The sequence below is a fragment of the Aquarana catesbeiana genome, linkage group LG01 (assembly GCF_042186555.1).
Source record: "Aquarana catesbeiana isolate 2022-GZ linkage group LG01, ASM4218655v1, whole genome shotgun sequence".
In the NCBI taxonomy this organism is placed as follows: Eukaryota; Metazoa; Chordata; class Amphibia; order Anura; family Ranidae; genus Aquarana; species Aquarana catesbeiana.
This window is the reverse complement of record NC_133324.1, coordinates 444,113,162-444,129,782: the sequence shown is the minus strand read 5'-3', so window position 1 is coordinate 444,129,782 and position 16,621 is coordinate 444,113,162. Positions and strand designations below refer to the sequence as shown.

Below are 16,621 nucleotides of genomic sequence, written 5' to 3'. Positions count from 1 at the left end.
AGGCCCCTTTCACACTGGGGCGGTGGGGGCGTCGGCAGTACAACAGCGCTATTTTTAGCGCTGCTGTACCGTCGTTCTTGCAGCGGTATTCGGCCGCTAGCGGTTCGGTTTTAACCCCCGCTGGCGGACGAAAAAGGGTTAAATCCGCTCGTACAGTGCGGCTATAGCCGCGCTGTCCCATTGATTTCAATGGGCAGGAGCGGTTTAGGAGCGGTTTAAGAAGCGGCTCGCAGGACTTTTTTTACCGCCCTGCGAGCGCACCGCTTCAGTGTGAAAGCCCTTGGGCTTTCACACTGAACAAACAGCGGAGGCTGTTTAGGGGCGGTTTTCAGGCGGTATTTTTAGCGCAATACCGCCTGAAAACCGCTCCAGTGTGAAAGGGGCCTAAGTGAAAGAAAAGTTTTTATTTATATTCTCTGAAAAATGGCCAAGAAATCATAAATTCTGCCAGGGTATGTATACTTATGAGCACAACTGTATATATAGTATATGCTATATGTATATTATGTGGGTAATCCCTGAGGTTAGGCTCTCCGGGATCCTACCATGTGGATTTTCAGGCACTTCAGACAAAGCACAGGTTTAAATAAAAAAATCACGGAGAACAGCTCTGGAATTGCCTGGGTTGGTAAATGACTCTTGTTACCTTTAAAATTTTAAGTGGTTGTAAACCTCAGACATGAAATATGAACAAAGTATATACCGCTATAGTGTGTACTTGTCTCAGAAGCACTAAGTGTCATTTCTGTCTGCTGCGTCATTTATCTGCTATCAGCATGATTCACTTCTGTTAAGTTTTCTTGACACCAAGACAAAAATGGTGACAGAAAAGGGAGCTTTGTCAGAGTGACAGCCTCAGCTCTGTTCCTGTGTGCTGTATCCCTTCCCTCCATTCAGCTCTCAGGACTCTCCTCACTGAACTCTGCGCTCTGCAGTGTGTCACTTCAACTCTACATCCCTACTTTTTCTGAACTCTCAGACGAGCTTTAAAATTCAGCACTTTGAATGGATGTAGAGTAGAGGGCTGCAGATAAACACGTACAACTTATGTAGGAGTATTTTTTTTTTTCCTCTCTATGTATCACCTGAGGCCAGTCACTTCACTGGGTATATGAAAGGGTTTTCAACCACTTTAGGGTACAAGGTTACCTGATTTTATAAAATTCAGTAGAAAAGACTTTTAAACCTATTTAGCTCCATAAAAAAACTCTTGAGTCTCACTTTATCAAATGAAGTGTTGAAAATAAGAAATAAATATTGTCACAGATTTTTTTTTTTTTTATTTGACTTATTACAAGGCAATTAACATAGATCTATATCTAAACAAATTTTGAATACTTAAACAGTTATTAACAATACAAATAGTTTTTTTTCAGTCATGGAAATTTCAACTGAAGTATTAAACTTATAATCTAATATACTGTAAAACCTTTTTTTTTTCTTTTCTGTTTTTATGCAACATTAATGGGTATTCCAGTGCAAAAATAGATCCCATTAAAGACAGCTTAAAGTGCTTGGAATGGAGGACCAAATAGTGAAACAATGTATGCAAAACATCACGTCACATAGAAGAAATGTTTCTGAATGGGAGCCACGTTCCAAAAGCAGGAAAGGCTCCCAGACCATTTGTAATACATACAGGAAAAAATGGACTTAGTGGCACATGGAGTCTGACTTATTAGTTTTGGATTAGTAGGAAAGAGAGTTAATTTACACAATGGGCCAGTTTAAGCGTTGTGATTACCCACCTACCATGATGTGTTAAATGAAAAAGCTGGAGACTTTTTAGACCTCGAGATAAAAACAGACATACACATTACCACAGTTATTCCATGATGACTATACAATGAATAGGGGTCAAGTGGTGACCAGGTATAAATAAGCATCCTAAAAACAAAAAAGTAAGAATTGTGCGTTTAACCTACCATTCATTGTGGAGGACCTACTAAAGGAGACAAGCATGTTCACTCTGCAGAATTCATTTTTACTTTGCAAGAGAAATTTTCCCTTAGCTACACTTTGCAAAGAATACCCAACCATATGCAAGGAAAGAAAACTGTATTTTTATTTGCACATGATTGGCCGATAGAAGTTAGCAGGTTTTCACCTCATTCTCTAAGCTAAAAATGCACTCTGCAAAGTGGATGTGTTTAATTCCTTTAATAAATCAGGGTCATTGCATGGTCAGTGTATGGCAAACCTAGCCGTGGCATAACATCATTGATGCATTTGTCTGGAAGAAATCACAAAGCAGAACTCTAGACAAATATAAAAGCCCATCCTTTATGTATGTGTATATATATATATATATACACACACACACATATTTTATATATAGATATATAAAATAATTATAATGTTTTTGTCTGAAGTTCTACTCTCACCAGAATGCTGTTCTCTGATGATGTATGCAACACAACCAGAGTCAGCATGGTTCAAGTGTGGCACTAATATGAGTGTAACAATACGTTATCAATATTCTGCTACAGTGGATCATTATGGTAGAAATATTGATAACTTGGCACTGCACCCTTGGCATAATTTAGGCACATGAAAATTGCCACTGATTACTTTAGATAATCTTGATAACCTGTCCTTATCATCCAGCAATAACGGTAACTGGTAAGGCAATGCTTAAAGAACAAGAAAATCAACTTTTCCTTGTGAAACATAAGGTGCAGGGCTTTATAATGCTTATTGCATAGACTGAGGTTAAAAAAAAACAAAAACAAATTGCATTGATAAGTACATTAAACTTGTTCTAGTACTTAACTTTATTTGACAATAAAAGCAAAACCAAATGGTCTTCCTTCCAACGTTGCCGGTTGTTGGCTGTTAACTTGGGTGACAATAACCTGCCAGTGTCACCTTCATTCTTATTTCCACCTAGCTCAGTAGCTAGTGAGGTAATATTGTCCCATCCAAACCAGAATTAAAGATGGCTGCAAATAAATCAAGATTGTCTCAACAGTGGCTCCATTTGTATGAAGCAAGACTCTGGCTGCTTGGAAAGTTCTCCTGATGTCTAATCATGAACAGAGGTAACCCAGAATTGCCTTGTGAAGCAGTAACAGAAGATTGCATGCATGCTCTGTATAGTGGATGAACATGTCAAATGAAGGTAGCTTTGTTCGGGGTCAGATCATTCAGATTTGAACAGATTTCACTAATATATTGCCCCCCTAAAGTATAACTAATAAGTATACTTTTAGATAATCTAAGGTTACCACCCATTATCTGCACTACATAGGTCCCAATACAGATCATGCATCTCCCTCTTCCACCATTGCACTTGCGCTGCTGTTTGTAGCTACTTTATAATTCCCTATAGAAAAATAGCTGTGCAAGAGCAGCTCCACTGGCCCTTCAGCTCACAGAAGAACTAAAATTTCCCGTGCCGGGTAAGCCATGGCATTTGTAAGGCGATGTACTGATCAATGGTCTATGATGGGGCATATGTAGTTAATAGGAAAGACAAGAGTTTTTTTTCTTCTAGAATAGTTGCCCTGAAACACTGATCAAATAAACTGAGCAAATCAGCCCTAAACACTGCAAGATTAACAAAGACAACATGGTGGCTGAAAATGAGACATTTCGCTTGCGTGTAGACTGTAACATTAAAGAAAAAACACTATAACGTTATGAACGGAGTTCTGCATTGCTCTAAAGCAGCCTTTCTCAACCTTTTTTTTAACACAGAGGAACCCTTGAAATAACTTTCCAGACTCAGGGAACCCCTACTAAAAATGAATATATCTACAACTCATGGTACATTAGGTTGATGGTCAGTAGAAAGAATGCTCCTTACACTTATGGTCGTTGGGAAGAATTACCCCCTTACAGATAGCTAAAAAGACCAATGGGGTCAGTGGGAACTTATCTAAGGGGCAGACATTGATCATTGCTCAAGGAACCCCTAACAACCTCTGCAGGAACCCTTAGGTTTCATGGAACCTCTAAAAGTTGGCTTTAACATAGGCTGTTACACATAGACTTGTATTAGCAATACACAAGGCCTCAGCTAAAACTCAAAATAACAGGTGAGGCATTTTGGAAGTTGAGGGAGGGCTCCATTGCCAGGTTGTGTAAACTTAACCTAACATTAGGTTACATTGCCTGCATCATGGGCACTGAGGGCCTTTGTTCTCTTTACACTAAACACTCTCCTGATGTCAGCACCTCTGTTTATGGTTGTCAAAGCACCAGGTCATGTGACACAAAGCATGTCAATAGGGCTCCTTGTTAAGCAAGACAGGTAAAACTCTATTTTACCCAACCACCCATCCTCCCTAATTGTTCAAAGCAGGCTCAGATTTTAAGTTAGGTCTACTTCAAGGCAAAGAAGTGAAGTGATGTAACCTACAGCAATCATTCAGAATTCATTTTTCACCAATCTAACTACAGAAAACTGAAATTTGATTGGCTGCACAGTTACCGCATCTTGCCCAAAATACAATTGCTCTATCCATTGCCCTATTATATAATCTCATGTATATGCTGACTATTTGACTGTCAATATAGATTTGCCGAGGATGAAATATGACAATTTGTAGCATACAGACAAAACTGAAACCCAATTCATTAAGAACATAAGCATGTAAATATGTAAAATGACTGTGGCTGAGATGTATACTTTGGGTACTAAGCTTATCTTCCTTACTGCACTTATATCCAAGCTTCACGCATGGAAAGACTATTATTTCAAATGCTTGGCTTGTTGATAAAAATGCACTGGAGTACCAAAAAGAGTGCATCTGTTTTTTGTTTTGTTTTTTTATAAAAGGAAGAACTTGTCACATGCAGGTAATTGCACATGATCACAAATATCCTAAAGTAAACTAGAATTCATGATCAAAATAAAACAAAAATATATTACTTGAAGTTCTAAAATTTAAAAAAAGCCCTAAAGACATTAGTAAAATGTCAAAATAACAACAAAAGACACCTGTAACAATGCTACAGAACAAAAAACAACTTTAGAAAACATGGATCTAAAGCAGTATAAAAAATTAAGAAAAAGTATATTGTGGTCTGCATCCACAAACGATACGTTGTGGCTCATGTTTTTTTGATTTACTAACATTAATGAGAATATAGTAAACTCTAGATAATTTAAATAAATTACAAATACTGGATGCAGTCAGCCTTTCTATTAGGATTTCACACTGGTCTGATCTGAAATGCTGATAATGGCTTCTCTAGTAGGAGTCTCTGCAAAATTGTGGACTGTGCTATAAAGCAGATATTAAAAAAATACACAGCACAGCCTCAGTGGCGGCAACACATCTCTTGAAGCCCACACACATACCCCCAATATTAAAGCTAGTCCTTCTGAACAGACCACGTTTGGTTCGCCTGACACATATCAAAGCCCCATACAGTAATAAATAGTAACTGGTCAAGATTTGTCAGTGGTAAGATTGTTGCCATCCTGGAACAGAACATGGTAGACATATAAAATGTACATTGTAGCTGTTGTAGCAACCCCACTTTTGGGCAGGATCCAGTGGGTGCAACATTACAGATTCACATCGTCATACTGTTGGCCTCTAAGTTCAAGTCTTCTACTTGTACAGTACAACAAGGCAACACAAGAGGCACTGCCTCTGTTCTGGAATTGTGTTTGTCATTGCATTGATTTGCATTGCATTGAGTGGTAGCTCTGTAGTCCAGTTTATGATGCCTCCCTCACTGCTCAGGTGTTAGTGACCTGACCTCTTCACTTTCCATGACCTGGCCAAGGGAGGCTTTTCATGAAAAATCCTCTGTACTTGTCCAGTTTGACTTGTCACACGTAGCTTTCTTTAACCTTCTCATCCTGAAGAAATGATGTCAGGACAGACATATCTACAACAGTCTGGTTTTTGTGCAATGACAAGTCCTTCAAATGATCATCATCACTTTGGTCCTTGGCAAAATTAACAAACACCTAGAGGAAAAAATACAAATAGTCCATGTTACTTTGCAAGGAGGGAACATCCTATTTTTGAACACTTTTTGTTAAAAGTATGCTTTCAGTGAACAGATATTTTGAGTTCATATTGCTGTGTTCCACTTTTATATTTTAACATTATTTTTATTATTAATGTAGAAATGTGTAGACTATTCATTAGAGCAATGTTTCTCAACCTTTTATCAATCAAGGCACCCTTTAAAATTGTGCACAATCTTGAGGCACACCATTCTCAATGATAGAAAAATTAAAACTATGGTCTAAATATAACCCAGCCACATCCACACTCTTAGGACACCCAACGTTAGTGATTTATTCTTCTGAAGCAAATACACCTTTGCAGAATGATACTGACTAGTATTCCAACATTTCTCTTCTCAGTTTCTTGCCCTCACTCAGCTAATGTGACCCCAGTGCTGGCGGAGAGTGGCAAACAAGAATGCTGTGCAGGCACCTGATGTTCTCCTTATCAACCGATGACATCATTGGTTGATAGGACGCCGGTGGCTAGAAAGTCGTAATGGTGCAGAACGAAAACCCGTGGCTTTGTGTAACTAAAAGGCAGGCTTGATTCACCCGCTGGCTTGTATACAATGTTTGGGCGGCAGTTTTTATGCATTTTGCCAAGGCACCCCTGAAGAAACCTGAAGGCACCCTGGTTGAAAAAGGCTGCATTAGAGGGACTCAGTGGTACAGTGGAATTTCCCTGTCTTAGTTTCACAACAGCCACACAGGGAGTGCATTGTTTTCAATGTGCCGGAACGACTGGCAGACTTCTATTGTGACAAAGACAGACAACCACTATTTAGCACTTCAAAGTAGAAAGCTGAGCCTCTGTATGTATGTAATGAACAAATATGGCTGTGTATATGGCTTGTGTATATGTATATGTATGTATGTATTTATATATATATATATATATATATATATATATATATATATATATATATATATATATATATGCATGCTTATTCCGTCCCCTGATGAAGTCACGTGATCGGTGACGTCACGTGTAGGGACGGAATAGGCTTTTTCACATTGACTGAGGCATAACGAGCTCGCCGCTCGTAGGAGAAAGGATTCGTTTTTACACTGTGTAATGTGAGTACACTTCCATATGGTTTTGAAAAAAGCTCCACCCTGTTAAAACCTACTTCACTATCCAGTACCTTTTGTCCTTCATTACCGGTTTTTACATACACTTAAGATGTGGAGGCAGAGTTAGGACCCGCGCTGGTCCAGGACCCCAGCTAAGACCATAGCTATCTGAACCCAGCTGCCATAAGGTTTATCCAACGCCGCCAAGCGTGGAGACAGAAATAGGATTGATGTTGGCTCAGGACCCTGAAGTTAAGAATCATAGCTACCTACAGCTACCTCTTTGCGGTTTACCTAGCACCGCTAGGTAAGGGGCCATTGCTTACACTAGTGTGTTATGCACGAAGAGGACACAGAGTGAATTGCACTTCAGACACCCCACTTCTGTTCATTTGAGCACATAGGACTGTTTTTGCACCTTAGAGGACATTAGCACATTGCACGTTAAGTTGTTGCACCTATTTGCATGCTATTTGTTGTTTCTGCTTCAGATTAGCAGAGTATTTCAGGACTACTATCGCTGGGACACTATATTACCTTATTATATTATTTATATTACTTTTTGATTGCTTTGATTGATTAGAGATGTTTAGGTCACCATAGCACTCGCACTTTATATGTTAAATTTTTCGCACAAAAATATTTATTAAGGATGCATTTATTTATCTTTATTTATATGAATTGAATGTTTTTTGCAATACTCCCTATTTACTGTTTACATGTAGCTGTTTTTGCACATTGATTTTCACCGGCACAAGATCTTAGCATCCCTGAATATTGCACAAGGTTTTCAGTGTTTATACAAATTTATGTGATTTTATTCACAATGGGGTATCAGCATATAGTTTAATTGATTTTATACAGAGATTAACAGCAGCCCGCTGTTCTGGTTAGCGCAGCACCTCCCCCCCCCTCCATTTTGCACAGTACTGTATACATACAGTAAGTGTGCGCAGCCTATTGCATTAGGGTGTGCACCCCAAAGCTCAACACACATGCCTTTCTCTGCAGCCTCAACTGCACTGGACAGTGAATGAATAGGAAGTGCTCTGTGCTGAGCGGCTTCCTGTTCATTCATTCACAAACTGAATATATAAAATTGCTTCTTCTAAACAGGAACAATGTTTTTAACACTAACAATAACATACAAAGCCATTCACAATTCTGCCCCGAGCTACATAACCAATCTTATCTCCAAATATCACCCAAACTGTCCTCTCTGCTCCTCCCAAGACCTCCTGCTCTCTAGCCCTCTTGTCTCCTCCTTCCATGCTCATCTCAAGGTCTTCTCCAGAGCCTCTCCCATCCTCTGGAAGTCACTACCCCAATCTGTCCAGCTATCTCCTACTCTGTCCACTTTTAGGCGATCCGTGAAAGCTTATCTCTTCAGGGTGGCCTATCCTGCCTCCAGCTAACAACCAAATCTTCTCTTCCCCTCATTAGTTCATCCCTCACAGTCCCTACCTTTTGTTTCACCAGCCCCTCCCTCTTAGATTGTAAGCTTGCAGGAGCAGGGCTCCTCTAACCCTAGTGTTTTGAATTGTACTGTTTGTGTAGCGTCTCCCTACATTGTAAAGCGTTGCGCAAACTGTTGCCGCTATATAAATCCTGTATAATAATACAACACACATAGGAACATTTTCACCGTGCTAATTATACGAATAACTAATACTGAAATTACTATAAATTGCCTTCATAAACCTCTCACTGAGTTGTTATGTAATCTGTTGACTTTTCTATCTGTGAGTACTTAAGGCTACTAAAGTACTCACAGATAGAAAAATAGAAAGTAATAGAAAGTAAAGTACTAAAGGCTAGCCACACACAAGCAAGATTTCTCTCATTCAGCCCTGTGGGTTAAAGTAGAAGTCCACCCTAACACTAAAATCTCTGCATCTACAGACATCCACGATCTAACACTAACCTTGTAAAGAAGAAACCAGTATACAGGTACATACCTTTTCTGAAGCTGATCCGACCTGATCCCACGCTGAGCTGTCAGCTGCAACTTCTCTGTGGAGGCGGGTGCAGAGGACACATTCGACAACGGAAGCCCCATAGTAAGTCTATGGGTGATGTCCCATTAATTTCACAGTCGTTGTTGGCTGTGTCCTCTGCAGAGCTTCTGCCACTGGAGACTGGATCGGATCGGCTTCAAAAAAGGTATGTAAAGCGATTTAATCTTTACAGGGTTAGATAGGTTAGTGTTAGATCATGGATGTCTGTAGATGTAGACATTTTAGTGTTTTAGTGTGATTTTAGTGTTAGGCTGAACTTCTACTTTGAGCCTGTGATTTGCAACCGCATTGCTGTGCAGATTACATGCGATGTCTGTGAAATGCGAATTCAGCCATACAGTCATTGGATTTGCACAAAAAAAAGGTGCAGGAACTTTTTTTTCCCCCACACTGGAATCGGATCACATAGGTGTTCGCACTGCGATCTGTAAACTGGGGGTGTCATTAACGTTGTCTTGACACCCGCAGTGGTTCGTAGAGGGCAGTGTGAACTGTCTGCAGAGGAAGATGCGATGCAGGAACCCACACTGGAATCCCGCTGGTTCCCGCATTGGCAATAGTGTGAACCCAGGATGAATGAGGGAAAATCAATTGATTACCATTTCATCCAAGCTAAACAGCATAAAAGGAATCCTCCTTGCCTGCAGCTGTCTGAAAACTGAACAGTGACTGAACACAGTCACTGTGAAAGAAGTAGAAGTATTCCAGATGTAAAACAGTAAGAGCCGATTCACACAGGGGCAGCACGACTTGCAGAGCGACTCACAGAGGCGACCTGCACACGACTTCAGCAGCGACTAGCAAAACGACTTCTGTATGGAAGTCAATGCAAGTCGCCTGAAGTTGCCCCAAAAGTAGTACAGGAACCTTTTTCTAAGTCGGAGCGTCTTGAGTTGCTCCTATTAGAACGGTTCCATTGCACAGAACAGAACGCGACTTGTCAGGTGGCTAAGTCGCCTGACACGTCGCCCCTGTGTGAACCGGGTCTAACAGTTGAGGACACGGATCACAACTGTGAACCGTTAGGTAGATGTACTCATAAAGTTTGTGTCCCACTACTGAGGGAAGTGACATAGGCGGTATCGCATAGGTGCGTGTGTCACATGACTAGTCAGTCAACATGGCAGCGTCTGCAGCGGAGACGGCGTTTTGTTCTTGAATTGAGCAAAACGGATTCTGTAACTGTTGTGCAACAGCATTTTCGCTCATGATTCGTAAAAGAACCTCCAACCAGAAAATCTATCTACGATTGCCATAAAAAAAAACCTTGAAACTGTGGGCTGTTTGTGCAAACGTAAAAGTCCTGGACGACCGCATGTATCAGAAGAAGTCGTCAATAGTGTTTGCACTGCCATTCAACGAAGCCCAGGAAAATCAACGCAGAGGGTGAGTCGTGAAGTGTAGTGCAATGCATAATGTTAATCAAAGGGATGAGGGATGCAAAGCTATTATCTTGCCTAGAGCCTCATTCTACCTTAATCCGTCTGATCGTTTGTCTTCCACAGGCATGTGAACCAACAACATTACACCCTTCACATGTATATACTGTAAATATTTAAATGTTTAAAATAAGGGTAGTAAAGCAGTACTTACTTTCCTTTTATAAAGCTTATTCTTGGACAATGCTGTTTGATAGCTAAAAACACTGCACTGCATTTTGGTGAAAATTTTAATAGGTACACTAGGTGGTGCCAGTCAGTTAGAGATAACTAATAGCCTAGGACTTTGTACAAGATAGTAACAGAGAAACTGCAGTGGGCCAGAGACAAAATAATTAGCTTGTTCATGCAGAAAGACCATCATTTGTGGACAAATATTGACTCTATCTATCTTCATAGATATATATACAAACATAGTATTACACACATAGTTACTCACTTGGTCAAGAGTGGTCTGAGAGACTGAATAATCTTCAATGTGAAGTTTTTTCTTGTTCTTGGAGAGAATGCTGAAGATCCTAGCCAAGGAAGAGTGTGAGGACCGCAGTTGGTACTGCAGCATTCCTCGATGTTTTTCCTTTAACATGCTCCCTGGGAAGGCATGGCTGAAGAAATCCTCCACAGGTTTTAGGTCTGGATTTGAACCTCCTATCCGTACTACAATTGTGTACCCATCTCCAAACCTGTCAGACAGGAAGAATCAGAACTCTTTTATTAACTCAATGTATACAGACATCGAGATCAAAGACAAAAGCACAGTGAACAAATATTGTAAACTACTTTTTAATGCTACGTTGTGAAATTCGGACAAATATATAGTAAAGCTGGGTCTGCTCATTACAGCTTAAAGGAAAATAAAGAATGTGCAATTGTACAGGTATGTAGGCGCATTCAAAAAGTCAATAGGGCAATGTACAAAGGGCAGTACTCAAATATAAGACTGAAAGGTAATCAATCAGCGCAAATGAAAATAATAATAAATAGGAGCAGCTGAACACTGAGGGTCAATAAATCAAATCTCAGCATGAAATATAAAAGTAGTAGTGCAGCGCTGTGAACAATGAATAGCACACAATGAAATATAAAAGTTCATATAAAATATATATATATGAACTTTTATATTTCATTGTGTGCTATTCATTGTTCACAGCGTTGCACTACTACTTTTATAGTACACAAATATAATCATTCGCCTTTCGCAAACTGAGATCCGTTTGGCTGCTGAAGTCAAAGCTGATCTCCAGTTCTTTTGGTCCAAGCTGGCCCAAATGAACTATTTACTATACTAATAGTTGCAGTGGCTGTGTGCGCTGTATAAAATGTCCTTACCTACATACAGTATACAGTGCTGTATTCTGGCAGCAGGACAAGAAGTTCCCATCCCACTCCTGGAACAAAATCGAGTCGGGATGAGCGCTGCTCATTCAGTGGAAGCCTTGTATTCTAGGGATAGATACAAAACTCCTCGAAAGACTGGATTTTGTTCCAGGAGTGGGACAGAAGTTCTCATCCCACTGCCAGAACACAGTGCTACAGTGGGGCAAAAAAGTATTTAGTCAGCCACCAATTGTGCAAGTTTTCCCACTTAAAAAGATGAGAGAGGCCTGTAATTGTCATCATAGGTATACCTCAACTATGAGAGACAAAACGTGACCTGCACCAGGCTGGGAAGACTGAATCTGCAATAGGCAAGCAGCTTGGTGTGAAGAAATCAACTGTGGGAGCAATAATTAGAAAATGGAAGACATAGAAGACCACTGATAATCTCCCTCGATCTGGGGCTCCACGCAAGATCTCACCCCGTGGGATCAAAATGATCACAAGAACGGTGCACAAAAATCCCAGAACCACACGGGGGGACCTAGTGAATGACCTGCAGAGAGCTGGGACCAATGTAACAAAGGCTACCATCAGTAACACACTACGCCGCCAGGGACTCAGATCCTGCAGTGCCAGACGTGTCCCCCTTCTTAAGCCAGTACATGTCCAGGCCCATCTGAGGTTTGCTAGAGAGCATTTGGATGATCCAGAAGAGGATTGGGAGAATGTCATATGGTCAGATGAAACCAAAGTAGAACTATTTGGTAGAAATGCAACTCGTTGTGTTTGGAGGAGAGAGAATGCTGAGTTGCAACCAAAGAACACCATACCTACTGTGAAGCATTGGGGTGGCAACACCATGCTTTAGGGCTGTTTCTCTGCAAAGGGAACAGGACGACTGATCCGTGTACATGAAAGAATGAATGGGGCCATGTATTGTGAGATTTTGAGAGCAAACATCCTCCCATCAGCAAGGGCATTGAAGATGAAACGTGGCTGGGTCTTTCAGCATGACAACGATCCCAAACACACCACCCTGGCAACGAAGGAGTGGCTTTGTAAGAAGCATTTCAAGGTCCTGGAGTGGCCTAGCCAGTCTCCAGATCTCAACCCCATAGAAAACCTTTGGAGGGAGTTGAAAGTCCGTGTTTCCCAGCGACAGCCCCAAAACATCACTGCTCTAGAGGAGATCTGCATGGAGGAATGGGCCAACATACCAGCAACAGTGTGTGACAACCTTGTGAAGACTTACAGAAAACGTTTGACCTCTGTCATTGCCAACAAAGGATATATAACAAAGTATTGAGATGAACTTTTGATATTGACCAAATACTTATTTTCCACCATAATTTGCAAATAAATTCTTTCAAAAATCAGACAATGTGATTGTCTGGATTTGTTTCCACATTTTGTCTCTCATAGTTGAGGTATACCTATAATGACAATTACAGGCCTCTCTCATCTTTTTAAGTGGGAGAACTTGCACAATTGGTGGCTGACGAAATACTTTTTTGCCCCACTGTATATGTAGCTAAGGCTACATAAAGTTTATACAGCCTTCACAGCCATGGCAACTGTTAGTGAAGTAAATAGTTCATTTGGACCAGCTTGATTGAAACAAGCTATTTAAATTCAATGAGACATGGCGATCAGCTTTAACTGCATTTTGCACACAGTCCTTGTTCCTAGCACATTTTGGGGCAATATAAGGAGTTAGGCCAGCCATACACAGTTCGAATCTCAGCTTGTTCAGCAGGAACCAGCCGGATTCTAACCATTAATGTCTTTCCTGCAAACAATGGTTGTAGGAAACAAATTCCCTTGGTGTCTGACCGCCTTAATTCAATCTTGAAAATCGAATTAACTTCTATGAAGCTTTGAAGTACGGCCATCCATTGATGCCTGCTGAACCAGCTGAGATTCCAACTCTCTAAGGCCAGCCTTCGAACCATGATCAATGAAGATTGATCAATCAACTTGGAATCACCCAGCCTGTCAGATTTTGTATGTGATTATCGCTAGTGGCTGGTATAGCCGCTAGCAATAATCACGGTCGTCTCCCAGCGAGGACGGCTTCCCCTGCCAGGAGAATACGATGGCTCGGCGGGAGGGATTCCCCTGTCAACACTGTCTGTGATTGCAGGAAAGAAATGCGCTCTGTTGTATGGGCTGCTTAAGCCTTTAAGCCTTCATGCACACTGGGGCTCTTCTAAACTTGGCAGGAAAAAAGTAGCTGCAAAAGCTCCTAAGCCGCATTTTTTTAAATGCGTTTAGGCGTGTCAAGTGCTTGGGCACTTATTCTTTGTATTGACCAGAATATAAATTTATTCTGGCCACTGAAATAAAAAAATAAAAAAATAAACAAAAACGCTCAACTGCTAAAAGCACCTAGCGTTAACGCGTGTTTAGGTGCGTCAGGATTTTTTTATGCCAGAACACCCCTCTCTTAAGTGAGCAAGTGATGTTTTTTTGTCTGCCTCTAAACTCCTGCAAACATCTATAGTGTGCATGGACACATAGGTTAACATTAAAAAAAAAAAAGCTCAAACGTCTGTAAAAGCAGCATTTTTGGCCACAAGTGTGCATGAGGCCTCATACTTGGGACAAGACAAAGTTTCTATCAATTGTAGACTAAGCACTGACCACCAATTTTCATAGACTAAGCAGATCTAAACCTTTAGGAATACTTGGTGCATCAATCATAAGATTCATAAGAAAAGAAAATGATTTACTTGTTCTTGAGATGCTGTACACTTCCCAGACACCTAAACTTTCCATTAACCATTATAGCCATTCTTGTACAGAGAGCTTCACATTCTTCCATACTGTTAAAGGGTATAAATAAAATGTTAAAATTATTACACATAATAATGATATCATTGTAACATTGTAACACAGACATACTATTTGTGTGTGTGTGTATATATATATATATATATATATATATAAACACACACACACACACACACACACACACACACATACATACATACATATATATATATATATATATATATATATATATATATACATATATATATATAGATACACACATTACATACATATATACACATTATATATATATATATATATATATATATATATATATATATACACACACGCACACACACAAACATACACACACACAAACATACATACATTTCTATATATACAGTACATTTCCATGTCATTTTCTGCTTTTTTATTAGTTACACAAACAAAAGCACAAACCTGTGAGATGTGAGTACAACTGATCTTCCTTCTTTAATGATACTTAGGGCACAGTTCCATAAGAAGCGCCTTGCCTTAGGATCCATGCCTGTAGTTGGTTCATCCTGTTTAAAAAAAACACAGGAGCTTATTTTAACCTCCATGGCGGTATGATTATTTCAGATTTTAGGTGCTGAAAGCGGTACCATTATTTTGCACAGAAATTTGGCGTTTTATATTGTAGGCCTGCAATTCTTAGGAATAATTCACTTAAATCTGTCCAAACAAGAGTCTAGTAGACATCCCGGGTATGATAAAGTTTGAAAAATGAAATAAAAAATTATAATATAATAAATAACTATAAATATTTATACCAAATAATAATATAATAATAATAAAAATTATTCAATAATGTAATCAAATCAAAAACACTGAAATTTGCTCAGTTGCAGAATTGTCGCTTTTGTTACTTTTAGTGTTTGATGACGGATTTCCCCACAAATCACTATCACTCAATTCTGCAAGTGATTCTAATTTATTATCGCTGTTTTCTAGCTGGTCTAAAACCACTTTTGATGTAAAGGGACATTTTTTGGTTGCTATGGACAATCTCCAGTTTCCAGGCAGAAAGAACAGTCTTTATAATATAAAACTGCATGCAGGACACTGGGCAGACCACTAGGGACAAGGGGGATGTGTAATTATTTGATACAGTACTGTAATCTTACAGATTACAGTATACTGTATCTGTACTGTGTGTTGCACTTTTTGAATTTGCCGCCGAACTCCGTCCCCATGAGTTGCAACGCTCGCAGAGAACGGAGCTCGGCACTGTGAATCGAGCGAGACACGGTGGCTCGCAGATTACAGCGGGGAGACATCGCAGGATCCAGGGGACAAGGTAAGTATCCTCTACATGGATCCTGCGATGCGATCCCGAGTCTGGCTCGGGGATACCACTTTTGGTATGGAAAATCCACCCGAGCCAGACTCTGCCAGGGGGGTTAAAGACAGTACAGATCTTGCAAAGCTAGCATTCTATTTGTATGTATCTTTTTCACTTTCACATATGGTTTGCACAGTATGCCACTACTGTACTATAAATAAAGACTGTACGAAAGAATGTACTTGTAGAAGTACATATCCCACACCATCCAATTACCATTAGCATAAACAGGAGAAGGAAAGTGAATCCTTTGCCCTCAGATGCCACTTAGTATTATCTGTTATTTCTTGCAGGTTAAAGGATAAGTTCACCTTTTGAAAAAAATAAAATAAATGCACATTTGTAACATGTTACACCCTGAATATGGGTGTAACATGTAGCATGATACGAATGGTGAACTTATCCGCAAACCGATGCGGGTGTCAATACAATATTAAAGTGGTGTTCCACCCAAAAAAAAAATGCATGAATGTGCCTAAAAAAAAAAAAAACCTCACCTCTAAATGGCTGTTGCTAGGTGGTCCCTCGTAGTCTGCCTCCTTCAGTGCCTGGGCTGGTGACATCACTTCCCCTCGGCGCAGGAAGGGCTCAGCTCTGCCCCCTCCCTCTTGTCAATCATCTGGGACACATTACAGGT

General features: G+C 40.0%; 1 protein-coding gene across 4 annotated transcripts in view; it reads right to left on the bottom strand.

Annotated features, from left to right (window-relative positions):
- Positions 1 to 1,257: 1,257 nt before the first annotated feature.
- ABCA1 (ATP binding cassette subfamily A member 1) overlaps positions 1,258 to 16,621 on the bottom strand; it is a 144,861-nt gene continuing 129,497 nt past the window's right edge. For all 4 annotated transcript variants that reach the window (XM_073636251.1, XM_073636242.1, XM_073636259.1 and 1 more), the window contains 4 exons: positions 15,060 to 15,163; positions 14,561 to 14,653; positions 10,948 to 11,191; positions 1,258 to 5,929 (listed from right to left, as the gene is read on the bottom strand). In XM_073636251.1, coding sequence (XP_073492352.1) covers positions 5,789 to 5,929; positions 10,948 to 11,191; positions 14,561 to 14,653; positions 15,060 to 15,163 — 582 coding nt within the window. In that variant the 3' untranslated portion in view covers positions 1,258 to 5,788. The remainder of the gene's footprint in view (positions 5,930 to 10,947; positions 11,192 to 14,560; positions 14,654 to 15,059; positions 15,164 to 16,621) is intronic.